The sequence below is a fragment of the Miniopterus natalensis genome, chromosome 16 (assembly GCF_054644295.1).
Source record: "Miniopterus natalensis isolate mMinNat1 chromosome 16, mMinNat1.hap1, whole genome shotgun sequence".
NCBI classification, from domain to species: domain Eukaryota; kingdom Metazoa; phylum Chordata; class Mammalia; order Chiroptera; family Miniopteridae; genus Miniopterus; species Miniopterus natalensis.
The window spans coordinates 41,722,402-41,737,084 of record NC_142096.1 but is presented as its reverse complement, the minus strand read 5'-3'; the positions used below and the strand labels follow the sequence as shown (position 1 = coordinate 41,737,084).

General features: G+C 58.3%; 1 protein-coding gene across 1 annotated transcript in view; it reads left to right on the top strand.

Moving 5' to 3' along the window:
- The window catches only part of LOC148091368 (trafficking protein particle complex subunit 9-like), a 116,914-nt gene extending 105,498 nt beyond the window's left edge, over positions 1-11,416 (top strand). Inside the window, exons 6-7 of the mRNA XM_087825193.1 lie at positions 10,360-10,580; positions 11,165-11,416. Of these exons, the coding sequence (XP_087681319.1) occupies positions 10,360-10,580; positions 11,165-11,332 (389 nt within the window). The 3' untranslated portion in view covers positions 11,333-11,416. The remainder of the gene's footprint in view (positions 1-10,359; positions 10,581-11,164) is intronic.
- Positions 11,417-14,683: the final 3,267 nt, after the last annotated feature.

Here is a 14,683-nt window from a genome sequence, read left to right as displayed (position 1 = left end):
AGAATCTGTCTGACACAATCAATGTGGACCGAGCCCCAGGCAGTGTCAGGCCCTGGGCTGTGTCCAGAGGGGCCAGAGCATTCCGCACGCCACATGAGCCAACACGCTGCCTTGGCTCAATAGAAAAAGGGGTCTGAATGTAGACTTAGTGGAGCTGCGCCTCGGCATGAGCATCATGAAATAGTAAGCCTGTTTTGAAATCATCTGGCCCAGTCCTCTCATGTAACAGACGGGGAAGCAGAGGCTCAGAGAGGTTAAGGGATTTACCTAAGGTTCATTGTCAGTTCAGTGAATGAACCCTGAGCCCCTACCCACAATGAGTGCACCTCTATCTGGGAGACAGCCTGTCAACAGAAAATTCTGGTGTGGAGCGGTACATCATATGACGGGATTGTGCAGGGCTGGTGTGGTTCAGGAAGCCTTCCTGGAGGAGGTGCTGTTCAAGCTGAGTTTTGAGAAGACCAATAGGAGTCACCAAGAGGGATAGTATGAGGGCTATTGCATGTGACTATGACGTGACATATGGTGGGAAGGGTGTTGGGTGTCACAGGTTACGGGTATAGAGAGAGCACAGAGGAAAGGCAGACAGCCTTCAACTTGGTCTGGAGTACTCTGGAGGAGCAATCGAGGGCATCGTTTCTCCAACTACATCATTTTGTCTTCTTTCTGCAAACCCTTCTTCCCCTTGGCTGCCTCCCCTGCTGGACAGAGCCAGCAGTCCAGAGACCTGGCTTCTAGGCCTGGCCCCACTGCAGCCAGTGAAAGGTCTGCAAATCCTGGCAGAGGCCTCCATGTATTGGACCTGCTGGGCACTGGGAGTAGAGGAAAGGGTGCTCAAGTCCTGGCCCTCAGGACTCTCTTGGTGGAGGCAAACTCCCCCCACCCCCTTCAGGGAAGTGCAGAGTGCGGAGTTCAGAGACCAAGGCACTGGGGAGGCTTCCCAGGGAGGTGAGGCTGAGCTGGACAGGCAGACAGGCAGGCTCCCAGGCAGAGGCAATACACAGCCGTGCAAAGGTCCAGTGGCATGAAACCAACCACACAGCCTCTTCCCACTCCTGCTGGGACCCTCCTTGTGCTCTCTCCCCCACCTGTGACCTGACCTGCAGGTAAGAAAGTCTGAGGCTGGATGACACTGTGTGGTGAGGACGGTTAGATGCAGAGCAGCTGTAGCAGTGGAGGGTCCTGCCTGCGTGGCAGGAATCTTTGCTTTATCCAGAAAGGCTTAAGATGAAAAATGAGAGATTGAAAAGGTAGACATTGCTTGGGGACAGACAAGTCATTTTAAATTCTCTGCTGCTCTCAGAAGCATGTCTTTGCATAATGCTACCAGCCAGCAGGAATATTTTCCATTTTTCCTTCCTGCTTTTTTTCTGGTTTATCTTCAGTTGTCTGAAGTGCTTGTCCAAAAAGAGATGGTTTAAGCAGAGGACTTAATAGAGGCATTGTCTCCAGCAAGCAAGATGTTCCCTGTGCAAAAAGCAGTTCTCTTTCTACTGAGAAGAAAAGAGGACCTGGGTGTCCGTGCCCACGCCAACACTAATTCACAATGTGGCCCTGGGTGTGTCAGCTCCCTGCCAGGCTCCAGTGTTCCCTTCTGAAGGAGACAGTTTGGTCAGATGAGCGCTGGAAGCCTTAAATGTCTCAGCTAAGTGATGTAAAAAGGGCCCCCAAATGTCAGGGATGCCCTGCCCATCCTGTGACCCCACCCACCTCATGACCCCACCCATCTCATGGTTCCTTCCTCCTCTACTCCTCAGTTCATTTAGTTCTGTCAGTAGATGGGGGATTGTGGGAGGGATGTGTTTGTGGGCCAGATTTGGGGGTCTCATTTCCCCCCTGCTCTCAACCAGCAAGGACTCAGTTCAATTCACACCTCACTGCCTGGGAGGCTGCAGTCTGGCTGTGTGCCATGAGAAAGGGGAACAGTTTGGTGAACACCCAGCCAGCCTCTGCCACCAGAACCTTCCAAAGTTCTGGTGTTCCCTGAGGGGAGATCAGGGAAGGCCCCCTGGTGGAGGGGGCGTGTGAGCAGGGCCTTGAGACACAGAGCTGCAGAGCTGGGGGTACATGCCAGGGAGAAGACAAGAGGAGCCCAGCACTGGGGCACAGTGGGTGCAAATGGCAGGGAATGCTGCCAGCAGCCTAGAGCCCTCAGGTGAGGTGGTGTGCGCCACCTCTGGTGCCCAGGAACCTGGGTTCAAATGCCAGCTTTGCCCCAAACTTAGTCTCTGAACTGAAACAGCCTTGTCAGCTGTGCTCTGAGTCACTGTCTGTGGCCCCTGTAGTGACCCCATGATCGTGGGCATTTTCTCTGCCCAGGCTCAGACCCCAGCCCTCTCCCAGACACAACCCCCCCCCACGCACCAGTCCTCTGGCTGGACGCTGCCTCATCCCATTTTCAGGCAAGGAAGCAGGAGCTCTGGCCTCTGATGGGGCTCACCTGGCCCCGCCGCAGGCAGCAGGGAGGCCCGAGAATCTGGCTCCTGGAGGTGGGGCGCTCACATGGGCAGGATGTGGTGGTGGCGATGTGTGTTTTCTTCCCACCGTCAAAGGCAGCGTTTCACCATGGTCTATGGGCAGCCACGGGCCATGCCGAGATGCAGCCAGGAGACCTGCTGGGGCCGCTCTGTGAGCTCACCCTTCACTGCCCTTGGGCTCCGCTCCATAGGCCCCCCATCCCTGGATGCCCCATGCCAGGGCCAGCTTGAGGTGGACATGCTGGGGAAGCCAGAGAGCCCCCATAGGAGGACTCCAGGCGGCATAGTCTCCTTTCCAGCTCCCCTTAATTTTAATTTAATTCCCTTTCATCTTGAATGAAAAGTTGTAACGGTAAATTATTTACCCAAGAGAGCCAAACTGCTCCTCAGGAGCTGTTCCCGACTTGAGGGTAATTACACATGTGGGCTTGAATGGTCTCCCACCCTGGACGCTGAGGACGAGGCATTCTGGTTTATGGGCCGATTAGCTGCCTCGATACTTGTCACAAGCGCATGCATCTGGCAGATTCAGAGCAGAGCTCTGACCTGACATAGTGCGCACCCTGACAATTGCCGAGGGGGCAGAAAGAGCCTGTGTTCTGGCCCCGTGACCCTGGGAGCCTGGGGAGCTGAGCTGAGCTCTCTGCAGGCAGCACTCTGGTTCTAGGTCAGAGCCAGCCCTCTCCCTGCCTGTCACTCTCTGTCCCAGCTGTTTCTCTGAGCCAGCTCACCCAACAGAAAGACCCCCTTCTGAGCATTGCTAGAGGCTCAAAAGGTGGGAGGAGCCCACCTCCCCAGGATGGCACTACCTCTGTGCCTTAAGACCCTTGCTCAGAACACTGTTACCCCCACCTCCTGGGCACTGTCCATTTTTCTAACCTCTTTTTAAAACTCTTAATATATAGTAAAGTAGCCAGATAAAATTTGAAACACCTGGACTAAGAGAAACCGTATTTGGCAGTTGATCAAGACTTGGCGGATGGGTGTGCGGGAGAGGCTATGTGTGTATATTGGGTGTGTGTGTAAGTGTTGGGGGTGGGGGACTAGAATATGGTCACTGAAGACTCTAGGCTGGTATACTTGGCTCTAAGCTCCCTAACAGCCAAAGCAAAAAGGTCAGTTACTTGACTTTCATTGGTAAAGAGGGAAAAGTTGCCAGGGAGCACCTAGCAACTTGCTACCTTGGCATTAGAGCAAGTTTGCTACCTTTTACTGGATAATTGGAAATTCCGGGGTTTCGTGCTAGATCTGCCTGTGCCTCCCCAGAGGCCAGCTGGCCAGCTGTCGTTGAGGAAGGCGAAGCTAGACTCACAGCCAGGCCGGCCTTAGCCCTCACCTCACCTCACATCTCGAGTCTCCACTTGAACTTCTCTGGCTTCTTCTAAGGAGTGACAGAACTCCTTGATTAATTCCCAGGCCAGGCCTTGCTGGAGTCAAATTTGACTCTAAGATTTAGGCTCACCCAAGATTTATGTGGGCTAGAAAAATGTGTGCGCCTTGAGAGATTTAAAATTTAAATGTGCTTTAGCGAAGCCGCTTGGTCTACAGAGCTCACTTTGGCTGCTCCTCGGTCATCACCTCATTAATCCCTCCTGCACTGCTCTTAAGCCTTTAAAATTTTTATCCAAAATTAGATATTTGCCCCTAAAGTTTACTTAGCCATCCCCCGTTTCTTAAGGCTGGGAAAGGGGTGTTGAGAGGTGAGGTGGGGAGGGTGTCCTCACTGGGAACTTGAGCTCTGGGGACAGTACACCTTCTCTGCCTGGCCTCAGGCGCCTGCCGTGTGCCAGGGGCAAATGAACAGATTGTCGGATAAGTCAGCTGAGCGAGAAATGAAGGGGTCATTGCTCTTTTTCACGGAACAGTGATTTGCACACGACCCTGGAGACTGCTGACACTTCAGGTGTTTCCTTCACCCGCTCAGGGAGCCGTGCGGTGCAGGCTCTACCTGGGAGGTGGCACTGCCCAGCTGCCCCCGTCTCCACATCTGGACTTGCTCACCTGTGAAGTGGGGCCGCGGGTGCCAGCCTGGCGGGACTGGGTGAGCGGTACCTGTGTGGCCCTGAGAACGAGGCCTGGATCCAGCAGGTGCAGAAGAAACCGAGCCCTCTGGGCACCCACAGAGTCATAACAGTGGCAAGTGGGGTGTGCCTGAGCTTGCTGGGGGCGGGGGTCTGGGCGTGGGGGCTGAGTCAGGATGGGCCTTTGCACCCTGCCCTCTACCCTCTGAGCTCGTCCTGTCATGGAAGCCTCCGAGTGAAGTGTATGTGGCCGGATGGGCAGATACTGAGGGCTGTGCCTAAGAGAAGGGGCAGCTTCTGCTTGTGAATGAAGAGAGCACAAGAAAAGCAGCCGGGCAGGGAGCAACCTTGCCCTGCAAGTGCCCTCCAGGAGCCTGTCTGGGAAAAAGGGCTTCTCTAGCCCTGGGCCAGCCCAACTTCGCCGCCCTTCTCTGAGCTCCCTCACCCCAGGAGCCCCCTCCCCACGGTGGCCGCCCTTGGCCCAAAGGGCAGGCTGGCACCGGAGGCTTCCTTCCTCCCCAGAGTGGCCCCTGCAGGCCCTTCCCTCCTCTCAGCTTCTATTTATAGCCCATGTTTCTGTGGCTGCCGTGCTCTAGCATAAAGGTGGCAGTGGTTTCAGGAGGAATTCTGGGCCAGACAAAATTAAGTCCGTGACTCTGGCTGGTATTAAAAGTGAAGGAGAGTCAGGGCTGGGGGCAGGAGGCAGAAGATGGACCAGGGCCGATTTAACGCTTTGGGGGAAGAGACTAATCTGCGCCCAGGAGTTTCTTACGTGAGATTCTCCTGCGAAAATACTCTCCTCATGGAAGCTCGTTCTGTGCTTGGACCCGGAGCCAGGGAAGGGTAGATTGGTCCTAATCCTCTAAACCCTCAAGCTACAGATGGGCGATGGTCCCAAAGGGGACAGGGCATGGTCGATTCAAGCCCACCCCAGAGCCCACCCATTCACTCATTGACTCACTCATTCATTCGTCTGCTCAATAAATATGAACTACAGCTAGAGTCTGCCTGGCCGGGATGTTGGGGACACGGGGCAAGTGCCAGTTCTCCCGGAGCTTCCTGGGGAGGAGACACGCAGGTAGTTAATAGTTAAACAGATGGGTAAACAAGAGAGCTTCAGGTTAGGCGTTGCGGGCCATGGGAAAATGAAAGGGTATGGAAAAGTGACGGGCTTTTTCAGTCTGAACGGTGTCTAGGCTGGGGGACCCCGTTTCCACCTCCTCAGCTCTGGGGGCTGCACTCCTCGCCCTGCCCTCCCTCTTCAAAGCCTCCCGCTGCCTCTGGGCTCACAGGCCTGTCTGACTCTTGTCCCCGCTGCCCTCACAAGGGCCTCTGTGATTACGACGGGCCCACCCGATATTCCAGGGGCATCTTCCACCTCCAGCTCCTCAGTCCAACCTGCGGAGTTCCTCCTACGCGTGAGGGGACACATTCCACAGGGTCCAGGCATTAGGGCATGAGCCCCTTTGAGGGTTATTCTGTCTGCACCCCCACACGTTGGTAAAGCAGACCGGGGGATCTGGAAGCTCTTCTGGGACAAGGTTTGGCCCTCACAGAGCTGGTATTGGCTCAGGAGCAGCTGAAAGGGAGGACAAGTGGGCACCTCCTGCACTGCCCTGCCTGGGCTCAGGAGGTGGGATTCCAGCCTGAAGTCCTTCCCACCACACACCTGTTCCCCGAGGCTGGGACAGTCCAGGTCCTGCAGTGGCTGCTGGGCCCCTATGGAGCCTGCAGCCCTCCTGGAGAGTGGCTGGGATGCCCACATGGCCCAGAGATGCTGAAAGGACTGGTCCCACTGTGTCTGTCCTCTCTGGCACCCAGCACCCATTTCCCCACCAGCATTCACAGGCCGCCTGCCTGGTGAGGAGGGGCCCTGGAGAAGCTGTATAAATGCAGCGTCCCCCACATTCTCCACTCCCCAGGGTGGAACCAGGAGGCAGGGTAAAGGTGTAGAGATGAGGTCCCTGCTGAGGCTGCTCTGCGCCCCCCACTCTGCTTAACCATTTCTAATACAGAGCCCTTCCAGGTGAGTCCCACTGCCCTCCCATCCAAAGGTGAGGCTCAGGGAGGGCAAGTGGTGGCGTGTCAAGGAGAAATGACTCAAATGCAAAAGGACCAGAATCCCACCCGCCTGGAGAGGACGAGGAGGGAAGTCACCACCACCACCAGGAAACAGAGGTGACGGGCCCACCCTCCAGGCCATGGAGAGAAAGTAGACCCCACACAACTGGGACATCAGACTCAGGGCTTGCATGGGGTTCCACTGGGCCCCACCCTGCACACCATGAGAAGGTGCCTGGGTGATTGTGAGGACATTCCAGGAAGGGATGTGCCTGCTGCACGGGACACTCATGGCCTGGTGTCCCCACCCTCTCCCTGGGGGCCAGCTGGCAGTCTGCTTGGACACAGAGAAGTACTAATCCCCACCACTTGCAGGCCCTGTCCTGGTGCCCACCTCGCTGTGAGAGAGCAGACAAGGCGTTCACCTCCCCGCCTGAGGGGGGAAGGGCTGGCAGGTGACCTTCCGGGACATGAACAGGAACTGGAGCTGTGCTTCTGGGGGGCCCACAGTTCCACATGTGGTTCTTTCTTCCAGGCAATTTAGAAGCTGCTCCAAACAGCTTGCCTCTGAGAACTTGTTAGTGATTCCTTCCCGGCTTCTGCGTAGGTCCTGTGAGGAGCTGCCCGGGCTTCTCCTCTCTTGCTCAGCGGGGCTTCCACGCCCACAGGGGGCCTTCTCCCAAGCTGGGACACAGCTGCCTGGTCCAGAGTCACGGGAGCAAATGAATTCCAGCAAGGGGCGCACTGGGCGTTGGTGCTCCTGGGTTCCAGGCCCCCACCTGAGCATAGCATCATCACCATCACATTATTATTACCTTCATCTCACCACGTGTCAAACAGCACCCACAGGTCCCAGCAGAGGTGGCCATGGCGTCTTCTTCAGTTCAGGAGATGCCTCATACTCGTAAAGTGTGCCAGTTCCAGGTGCTGGAGCTGCAGGGGCTGCCCAGCCAGGGAGGGAGGAGGGCAGACGTCCATGAACTTGGTGGGCGGTCCAGTGGGTGCCAGGCGCCAGGACAGCAGGACCACCTGTCCCAGAGTGCCAGCACTGAGGGTCCCTGGGGCGGGATCCCAAGCAAACTGGACAGTTGGCCACCTGCGACCAGGGACACAGCAGGGAGCAGGACAGTTGGGTCCTGTCCCTCTGGAGAGTCACCTCTTTCTCCCGGGGAGGCAGAGAAATAAGCAGTCACCGCTGTGAGAGCCAGTGACCTGGAGGCCCAGAGGCAGCACTCACCCCAGACCATGGCAGGGAAGGCTTGCCTGGGGCCTCTGTCCCCTCGCTGGTTCCCCCACCCTGAACCTGTGAAGCCAGGGTCATTACCCTGGTTTTTCAGATGACGTAAGGAGACTCAGGTTGGCAAAGGGCCTCCCCCATGATGAAGGGTAAGGGTAAGGCCAAGACCCCAGCCCAGCCTTCTACTCAGCCTGGGGCTGGCTCTGTCCACCACCCCTGCAGCCCTGGCCTGACCTTGGGTCCACGAGTCCTCCCCCCTCTAGAGAGAAGGTTCCCACCAGGAGCTGTGTTCACAGCCTCATCTCCCCCTCCCCATTGCCTGGGAGCAGGGAGGGGCTGGGAGGGCTGTGCAGCGTAGCCACAGGCCAGTCCTCAGCTGCCCTAGCGAGCCCCACACAGTTTTCTGCAACAAGAAGAGCAGAGATGTAGCGATCCAGCCCCCAAACTGATCTGCACGTAATCAGATCTTTCTCTTGATGGACCAGCAACCGAGGCTCCCTACACCAGCTCTCGCCACGTGCCCCTTTTGTTTCAAGAGGTTCAGCCTATGCCTGGTCCGGTTCACTGTTCAGCATACATGACTAGGCCTGGCCTGAGTGGGGACAGGGACTGAGGACCGGTGGGCACCATCCTTACCCCTGGAAGCCATTGTCCTGCCAGAGCTGGGGCTCAACATACAAGCCCCTCAGATGTCTGCCGTTTGCTCAGTTAGGGGGACAGGGTTGATGCCCGGGGGTGAGGGGGACCCTCTAGAACCAGAACTCACACCTCTTGCACACTGTGTCCCACAGGGCCATGTTGCACAGCGGTTATATCTCCTTATAACTGTTAGCATTGCTTGGGAGCTACGGTGACTTGCCTCTGATCACACAGCTACAGTGGTCAAGCTGAGGTCCCTCTGATCCCATCTCCTATGCTCAGCAGAACAGAGCAGCCAGGAGAAAGAAGAGCCAGTCATTCTGCACACCTACTGGGTGCCAGGCACCCTTGAAAGTACTTTATGTGCACTGTGGACAGATCCATGGTTGGGGACCCAGTACCCCTAAGTTTACCCAAGACTGCTCAGACTTAGCTCTGGTGTCCCTGCACACCCCAAAGTGTAAGATGCAGCAAAAACAGGGTTTTGAGGGCAAATCGTAGCCTTAAAAACATATATTGATAAAGAGAATGGTGTCCTCTCCAGTAAGCTCACCCTGATGGCACCCAGGCCTGCACTGAGTGGAGGCCATCTCCTTTGGGCCCCAGAGGAAGCACCCCATCATACACACCTTGCTCTATCAATGTGGTCTTGCTTGGTTGAACACTTGGCTTACCTCACCTTCTCTTGCCCGATTGTGAACTTTCTCAGTGTTGGGACTTGTGCATTTCTGAACTTCTCATCGCTTTGGCTGTGGATGCTAGCAGGGGTGAGGGGGCGTGGTGATGAATGTTGACTGAGTGAGTGCTGTCCAGTGACCTCCACAGCCTCTCCCCACTCGCCCACCACCTGTGATGGGGTGGGAGCAGGTTTGGTGAGCTGTGTGCTGGGAGGTGGAGTACTGGGTGGGGTCTGCACCTGGGGGAGGTGGGGTGCTGCAAGATGCAGGCCATGGAGCCTTCCTGGAGGGCCATCTACCCTAGGAGCAGCCACTCTTAGATGCGTTTTTACATTTGTCCCAATAATTCCATTTCCAGAACTGTATCCTAGGCATGCAGCTCCGAATTCAGGCAAACTCACTGTGCAAATGAGGATACAACCTAGATGTGGTTGGGGGGGATACATTTTGGCTTGTTCCTTGCATAGGATCTTCTGCAGCCTTTGAAAACATTCTCAGAGCTGTCAACATGCGGGACATGCTAACTGCAGCTTGCCACCATGGCCAGTTAATCAATGAGGGTGCAGAGACACAAGGAGAAAGTCCCTGTGATGCTGAGAGTGGCAGTGGGGGTGGGGCTGGGGCTATATGGGATTTTTAAAAAATTATTTTTACTTTTGTAAACTTTCTAAAGCTTTTACAATGTGCTGTAAAAGCTTATGATTTTAAAGAAACAAAATATGGGGGGGGGGGGAGGCTTGATGTCCCAAGGCTTTCCTGGAAAAGTGGATTTGGAGGTGAACTTGGAGGAGGGTCATTGACCTGCACATACACCCCCCCCCACACACACACACTGTCACTGTCAGTAGAAGTGTGTGTGGCAGAAGCCCAGCCATGTGCCCACCACTCTTCATCTTGGGGGACTGTGGCCGGAGCTCAGCCCTTCCAGGCGAAGCATCTTGGAGCCCCTCCTGGATGCCCAAACAACCGAGGGGTCCTCTCAGCCTCTCCAGTGTGGCACAGACCCTCCCAGAGCTCTGGCCCCCATGCCTGTCCCCACCAGCCTGCACATCAAGAGAGCAGGCACTGGACCCTGCGTCTGTGCCCCAGCACCCAGCCTGGCACAGAGCGGCGCAGCCTTGGTGGATGGAGGGGTGAGGGGATAAGTGAATGAATGAACGAATGAATGAATGAACAAACAGACAGACAAGAGAGGAAGGACACTTAGGTGGTGTCCCTGACAGTCTTGTGTCCTGTGTCCTTTGCAGATGTGCTGGTGGATGGACAGCCGTGTGACTGCGAGGCGGCAGCCTGCCGGGTGGGCGACCCCATACGCCTGGAGGTGCGGCTGACAAACCGGAGCCCACACAGCGTGGGGCCCTTCGCCCTCACCGTGGTCCCCTTCCAGGACCACCAGAATGGCGTGCACAACTATGACCTGCACAGCGCCATCTCCTTCGTGGGCTCCAGTACCTTCTACCTGGATGCGGTGCGTGGTGGTCGGGGAACTCCACGTTGCCCTGGTCATGCCCCACTGTCCCCCAGCCCTCTGTGCTGACCCTCATCTGTCTGACTCACCCTAAGGACTTAGCTGCCTTCTCTGCATCCTGAGTCCTAGGGGTGAGACCAGGGTGGTGAGACTCCACCGAGGGTGTTCAGGAGACAGGCGAGTGGAGGGGCTGGGTCAGCTGAGATCCTGCTCTCACTGTCGCCCTGCCCCACGCAGCCACCTCCTTCATGCCTAGTGGTCACTGCAGGGGCCCAGAGGGACTGATGAAGTCACAGCCCACTTGACCCCACCTCCCAGCTGCACGCAGCACGGTCCTCAGGCTGCACCCACCGTGAAATGGGGCCTGCAGCCCAACCGTCCCTGTACCACCCGAACCCCGAAGGACCTATGGAGGGAAGTGCTATTAGCGCCTCCCAGAGACAGAAGCCAAGGCTCAGACAGGCGCAGTGACTTGCCTGGGGCAGCACACAGGCGAGGCCCCCACGTCCGGGCAGGTGTGGGGTCTCCTGGTGGTTTTGGGGCCCACACTGCTCTAGCTGACACCTCTCCCTCCTGCCGTGCAGGTGCAGCCTTCGGGCCAGTCGGCCTGCCTCGGGGCCCTCCTCTTCCTCTACACGGGCGACTTCCTCCTGCACATCCAGTTCCACGAGGACAGCAGGAGCAAGGAGCTGCCACCCTCCTGGTTCTGCCTGCCCAGCGTGCATGTGCGCGCCCTGGAGGCGCAGCTTTGAGCCTCAGTCTGGGTCCCTGTTTCTGCAGGGAGAGGCCAGCTTGGCCCTCACCTGGGCAGGGGGCAGAGCCTTTGCTGTAGCTCCCGTCCCCTTCTCCGGCCCCTGCCCCTCCCTCTCCCCCTCCACCCCTCCCTTCCGCAGCGCCTTTTCTGGACTGTGCCGCATGCGGAAACAGCGGCCTCACCCCTCCCCACACTGCCCACTGGGCCCCTCTGCTGGAGCCTGGCGCTAGGGCGGATGCTGAACTACCCAGAGGGCAGTGCCCACCAGCCTGGGCGGGGTCCCTGCACCTGTCCCTGTGACCCTGGGATCACAGCCCAGCCAGCGGGAAGAAAGGCACCACCCAGGTGGGCCTGGGGAGACCCCCTGGGCCCTCGGAATCCCGTGAGGGCCGGCTCTTCTCCGAGTCCCCTAGGCAGCCCAGGCAGGAGAGAGGGCACCCTAGTTGACACCAAGAGGGGCCCCCATTCCAGACACTGGGCTGTTTCCAGGCTGGGCTCCAGGGGCCACAGCCTGTGTGTCTGCGTCAGTGTGTATGTGACAAGTCCTCCAATAAAGGGCCCACCCGGCTTCCTGCTGCTCCACCTGCCTCCATGCCTCTGTGCTTGTCCCAGGAACAGGGGCCATTCCCAGCTCAGGTGAGGGTTCAGCACACAGGGCTCCGAACTGAAAGCCCCAGGACACATACGGCTGGTGGCCAACAGGGCTGGGCCTGTGTCTGGCTGTCCCTATGACCCCACAGCCCCCTTCCATGAGTGTGCTCCTTGGGCCTGGCTCACAAGCCCCTCTTGGAACAGAGTCCAGCCCCAACCTCAGTCCTCAGCTCCCAGGGTGGCTCCGGCCCTCAGCCTCTTTCTTGCTTTCTCTTTGCCCTTGTGACAATGTTCACAGTCCCTCTGGGGCTCTGCGGCCCATGCCCAGGCCTCACAGGCCAGGCTGTGCTGCTGGAGAGGGACCTGTGGTGGCCCTTCCCTCCGCCCGTCAGCCCCCACCTCCAGGCTTGCTTCGCACAGAGCTCCGCCCTCGCAGGCCACCTTTGCCTTCATCCAGGGCGGGAGGGAGGCACGGGCCTTGGCCGCACCTGGCTTCCCAGCAGAGGCTGGCCCAGGAGGGGTCTCAGAGGGTCTCACGGCAAACCCCGCGGCAGGACTGAGCACAAACAGCCAGTCTGGGAAGTGGGGTTCCCCTGGGGCAGTGAGGGAGCCATGAGGGGCGGCTGCCACAGGGACACTGGCCCTGAAACCTCAGGGGAACCTGGGGAAGAGTGAGTCCCCAGCCCAGGGGTGAGTGAGCTGGCCTGCGTGCCCTGCACCCCGAGTTCATTCCTGCTTCCCAGCCTGCCAGCGCCCACCCTTCCTGGGAGGATGACCAGACACCTGCTGTGGGGGCCTGGACACTGAAGTTTAAGGGAGTCCTAGGGGCGGGAATTAGGGAGCAGGGCTTGCCCAGGGCGTTTGCTGAGGGAGGCAAAGTGTGACAGTAAAAAATAGATATTTGTCCCTGCCCTGGGTCCTGACAGGGAGCTCCTCCATCCTTGGCATTTCCTAGTAAAAGGAGTGTCTTTGTTCTCATGAGGAGACTCTGGGTGGGCTCCTGGTGGCATTAGGATGGGACTGGTCACCAGAAGGACCCAGGGTGATTGGAGGCTGGGAACCTTCAGCCCCACCATCCTCAATGGATTGAGTTCAGGATCCATCCTGCCTACGTGAGAACCTTCCACAAACACCCCGAACCACAGGCTCCAGAGAGCTTCCAGGTGGTGAATGTGTCCACGTGCTGGTGGGGGATGTGCCCCAACCCCACGGGGACAGAAGCTCCTGCTCCCAGGGCTCTTCGGGACCTCACCCTGCGCTCCTCACCAGGCCGTTCACCTGTGTCCTCTGTCACATCCCTTATAGTCAACAGGGAAATGTAAGTAAGTGTTTTTTCTGAGTTCTATGAGCTGCTGCAGCCAATTGTCAGACCTGGGGAGGGATCAGGGAGCCCTGGCATACTGCTGGATGGCTAGAAATGGGGTGGCCCGGGCGCCACGGGCATCCGAGGTGGGGGCCATCCAGCGGGACTGAGCCCTTGACTGAGGGGCTGTGGGCCGTTGCCGACCCCAGGTAGTTAGCGTGAGAACTGAACTGCGTGTGGGACACCCAGCTGGTGTCGAAGGGGCAGGCGTGGTGTGGCGTGTGCAGGGGCCTGGCCACCCACAGTGTCCGGAGCACATTGCCAGCGCCTGGGGCTCGAGCCTTCACAGGGAGAGCAGCCCCGGGAGGTGGCAGGATGGAGACCTAGGGAGGACGCTTCAGCCCTCCCATGCAGGACACGTCCAGGCCGGGTGTCTGCGACAGAGGTGGCACAGCCCTTTGCTGGGACACTAGAACACTCCTTCCATGGCCCTGTGACCATGCGTCCACGGCTCCCCGACAGGGCCGAGTGAGCCATCCCCATCCTGGGCGCGGCACACACACAGGTCAGACGCACAAGCCCCAGGGAGGAAGCCTTGGGCGGGACCCAGTCCCGGCTCCGCCACCCGCCCTGCTCAGCGACTGGGGTGCCTTCGCTATCAGGGTCAGACGACGGCGCCCACGCGAAGGGCGACTGCCCTGCCCGTGCACAGTCGGCACTTAGTAATGGCCAGGCGGCCCCTTAGGCCAGGGTCTTGGAAGGCACCTGTGTGTCCCCAGACGGCCCAGGACTCGTGGTGGGCGGTCTCGCTTGCCGTGTCCATTCCGCACACCTGTTCCAGGTGAGTCACCTCATGGGTTAGGGACCAGCTCATCGCTGGCTCACGTCCAGAGACGCCTTCAGGAGGCAACCAGGTGATTCCCTGGCCACTGTGCCGAGGTCTGGGGGCTCCTGCCCAGGACAGGCAAACAGTCAGTGGAGTGGGACAATCCAAGGACCTCGTCCTCCACCCCAACATGAGGAAGGAGCCCATCGGGCTCGGCTGGACTGAACTGAACACCACAGTGCAAGCAGGTGGCCTGCGCCTGCCCAGCCAGCCAGGAACGATGGCAGCAGGGCAGCAGGGCAGCGGGGGCACAGCCTGTCAGACATGGAGCCCACGGCCTCAGTGGAGGCACCTGGGGAAACACAAGGGCTGGTGCACTGGCCCTAGAGGCAGAGGCATCAGGGAGGTCTTCCTGGAGGAGGTGTCATGGGAACGGGGGCTGGGTGGGTGAGGAGAAGGTCGGGATCTCCAGGAGTGTGGGGGGTCTGAGTGCAGACCTGGAGATGGGACAATGGGCTTGTGAGCGCTGAAGACACAGATGGGCCACCACCGCTTCTCTCACAACCAGTAAGGAGGTGATGACCTTGTGGGGACAGAGAGGAGGGGGCCGGCTCTGTTTAGGGTCACAG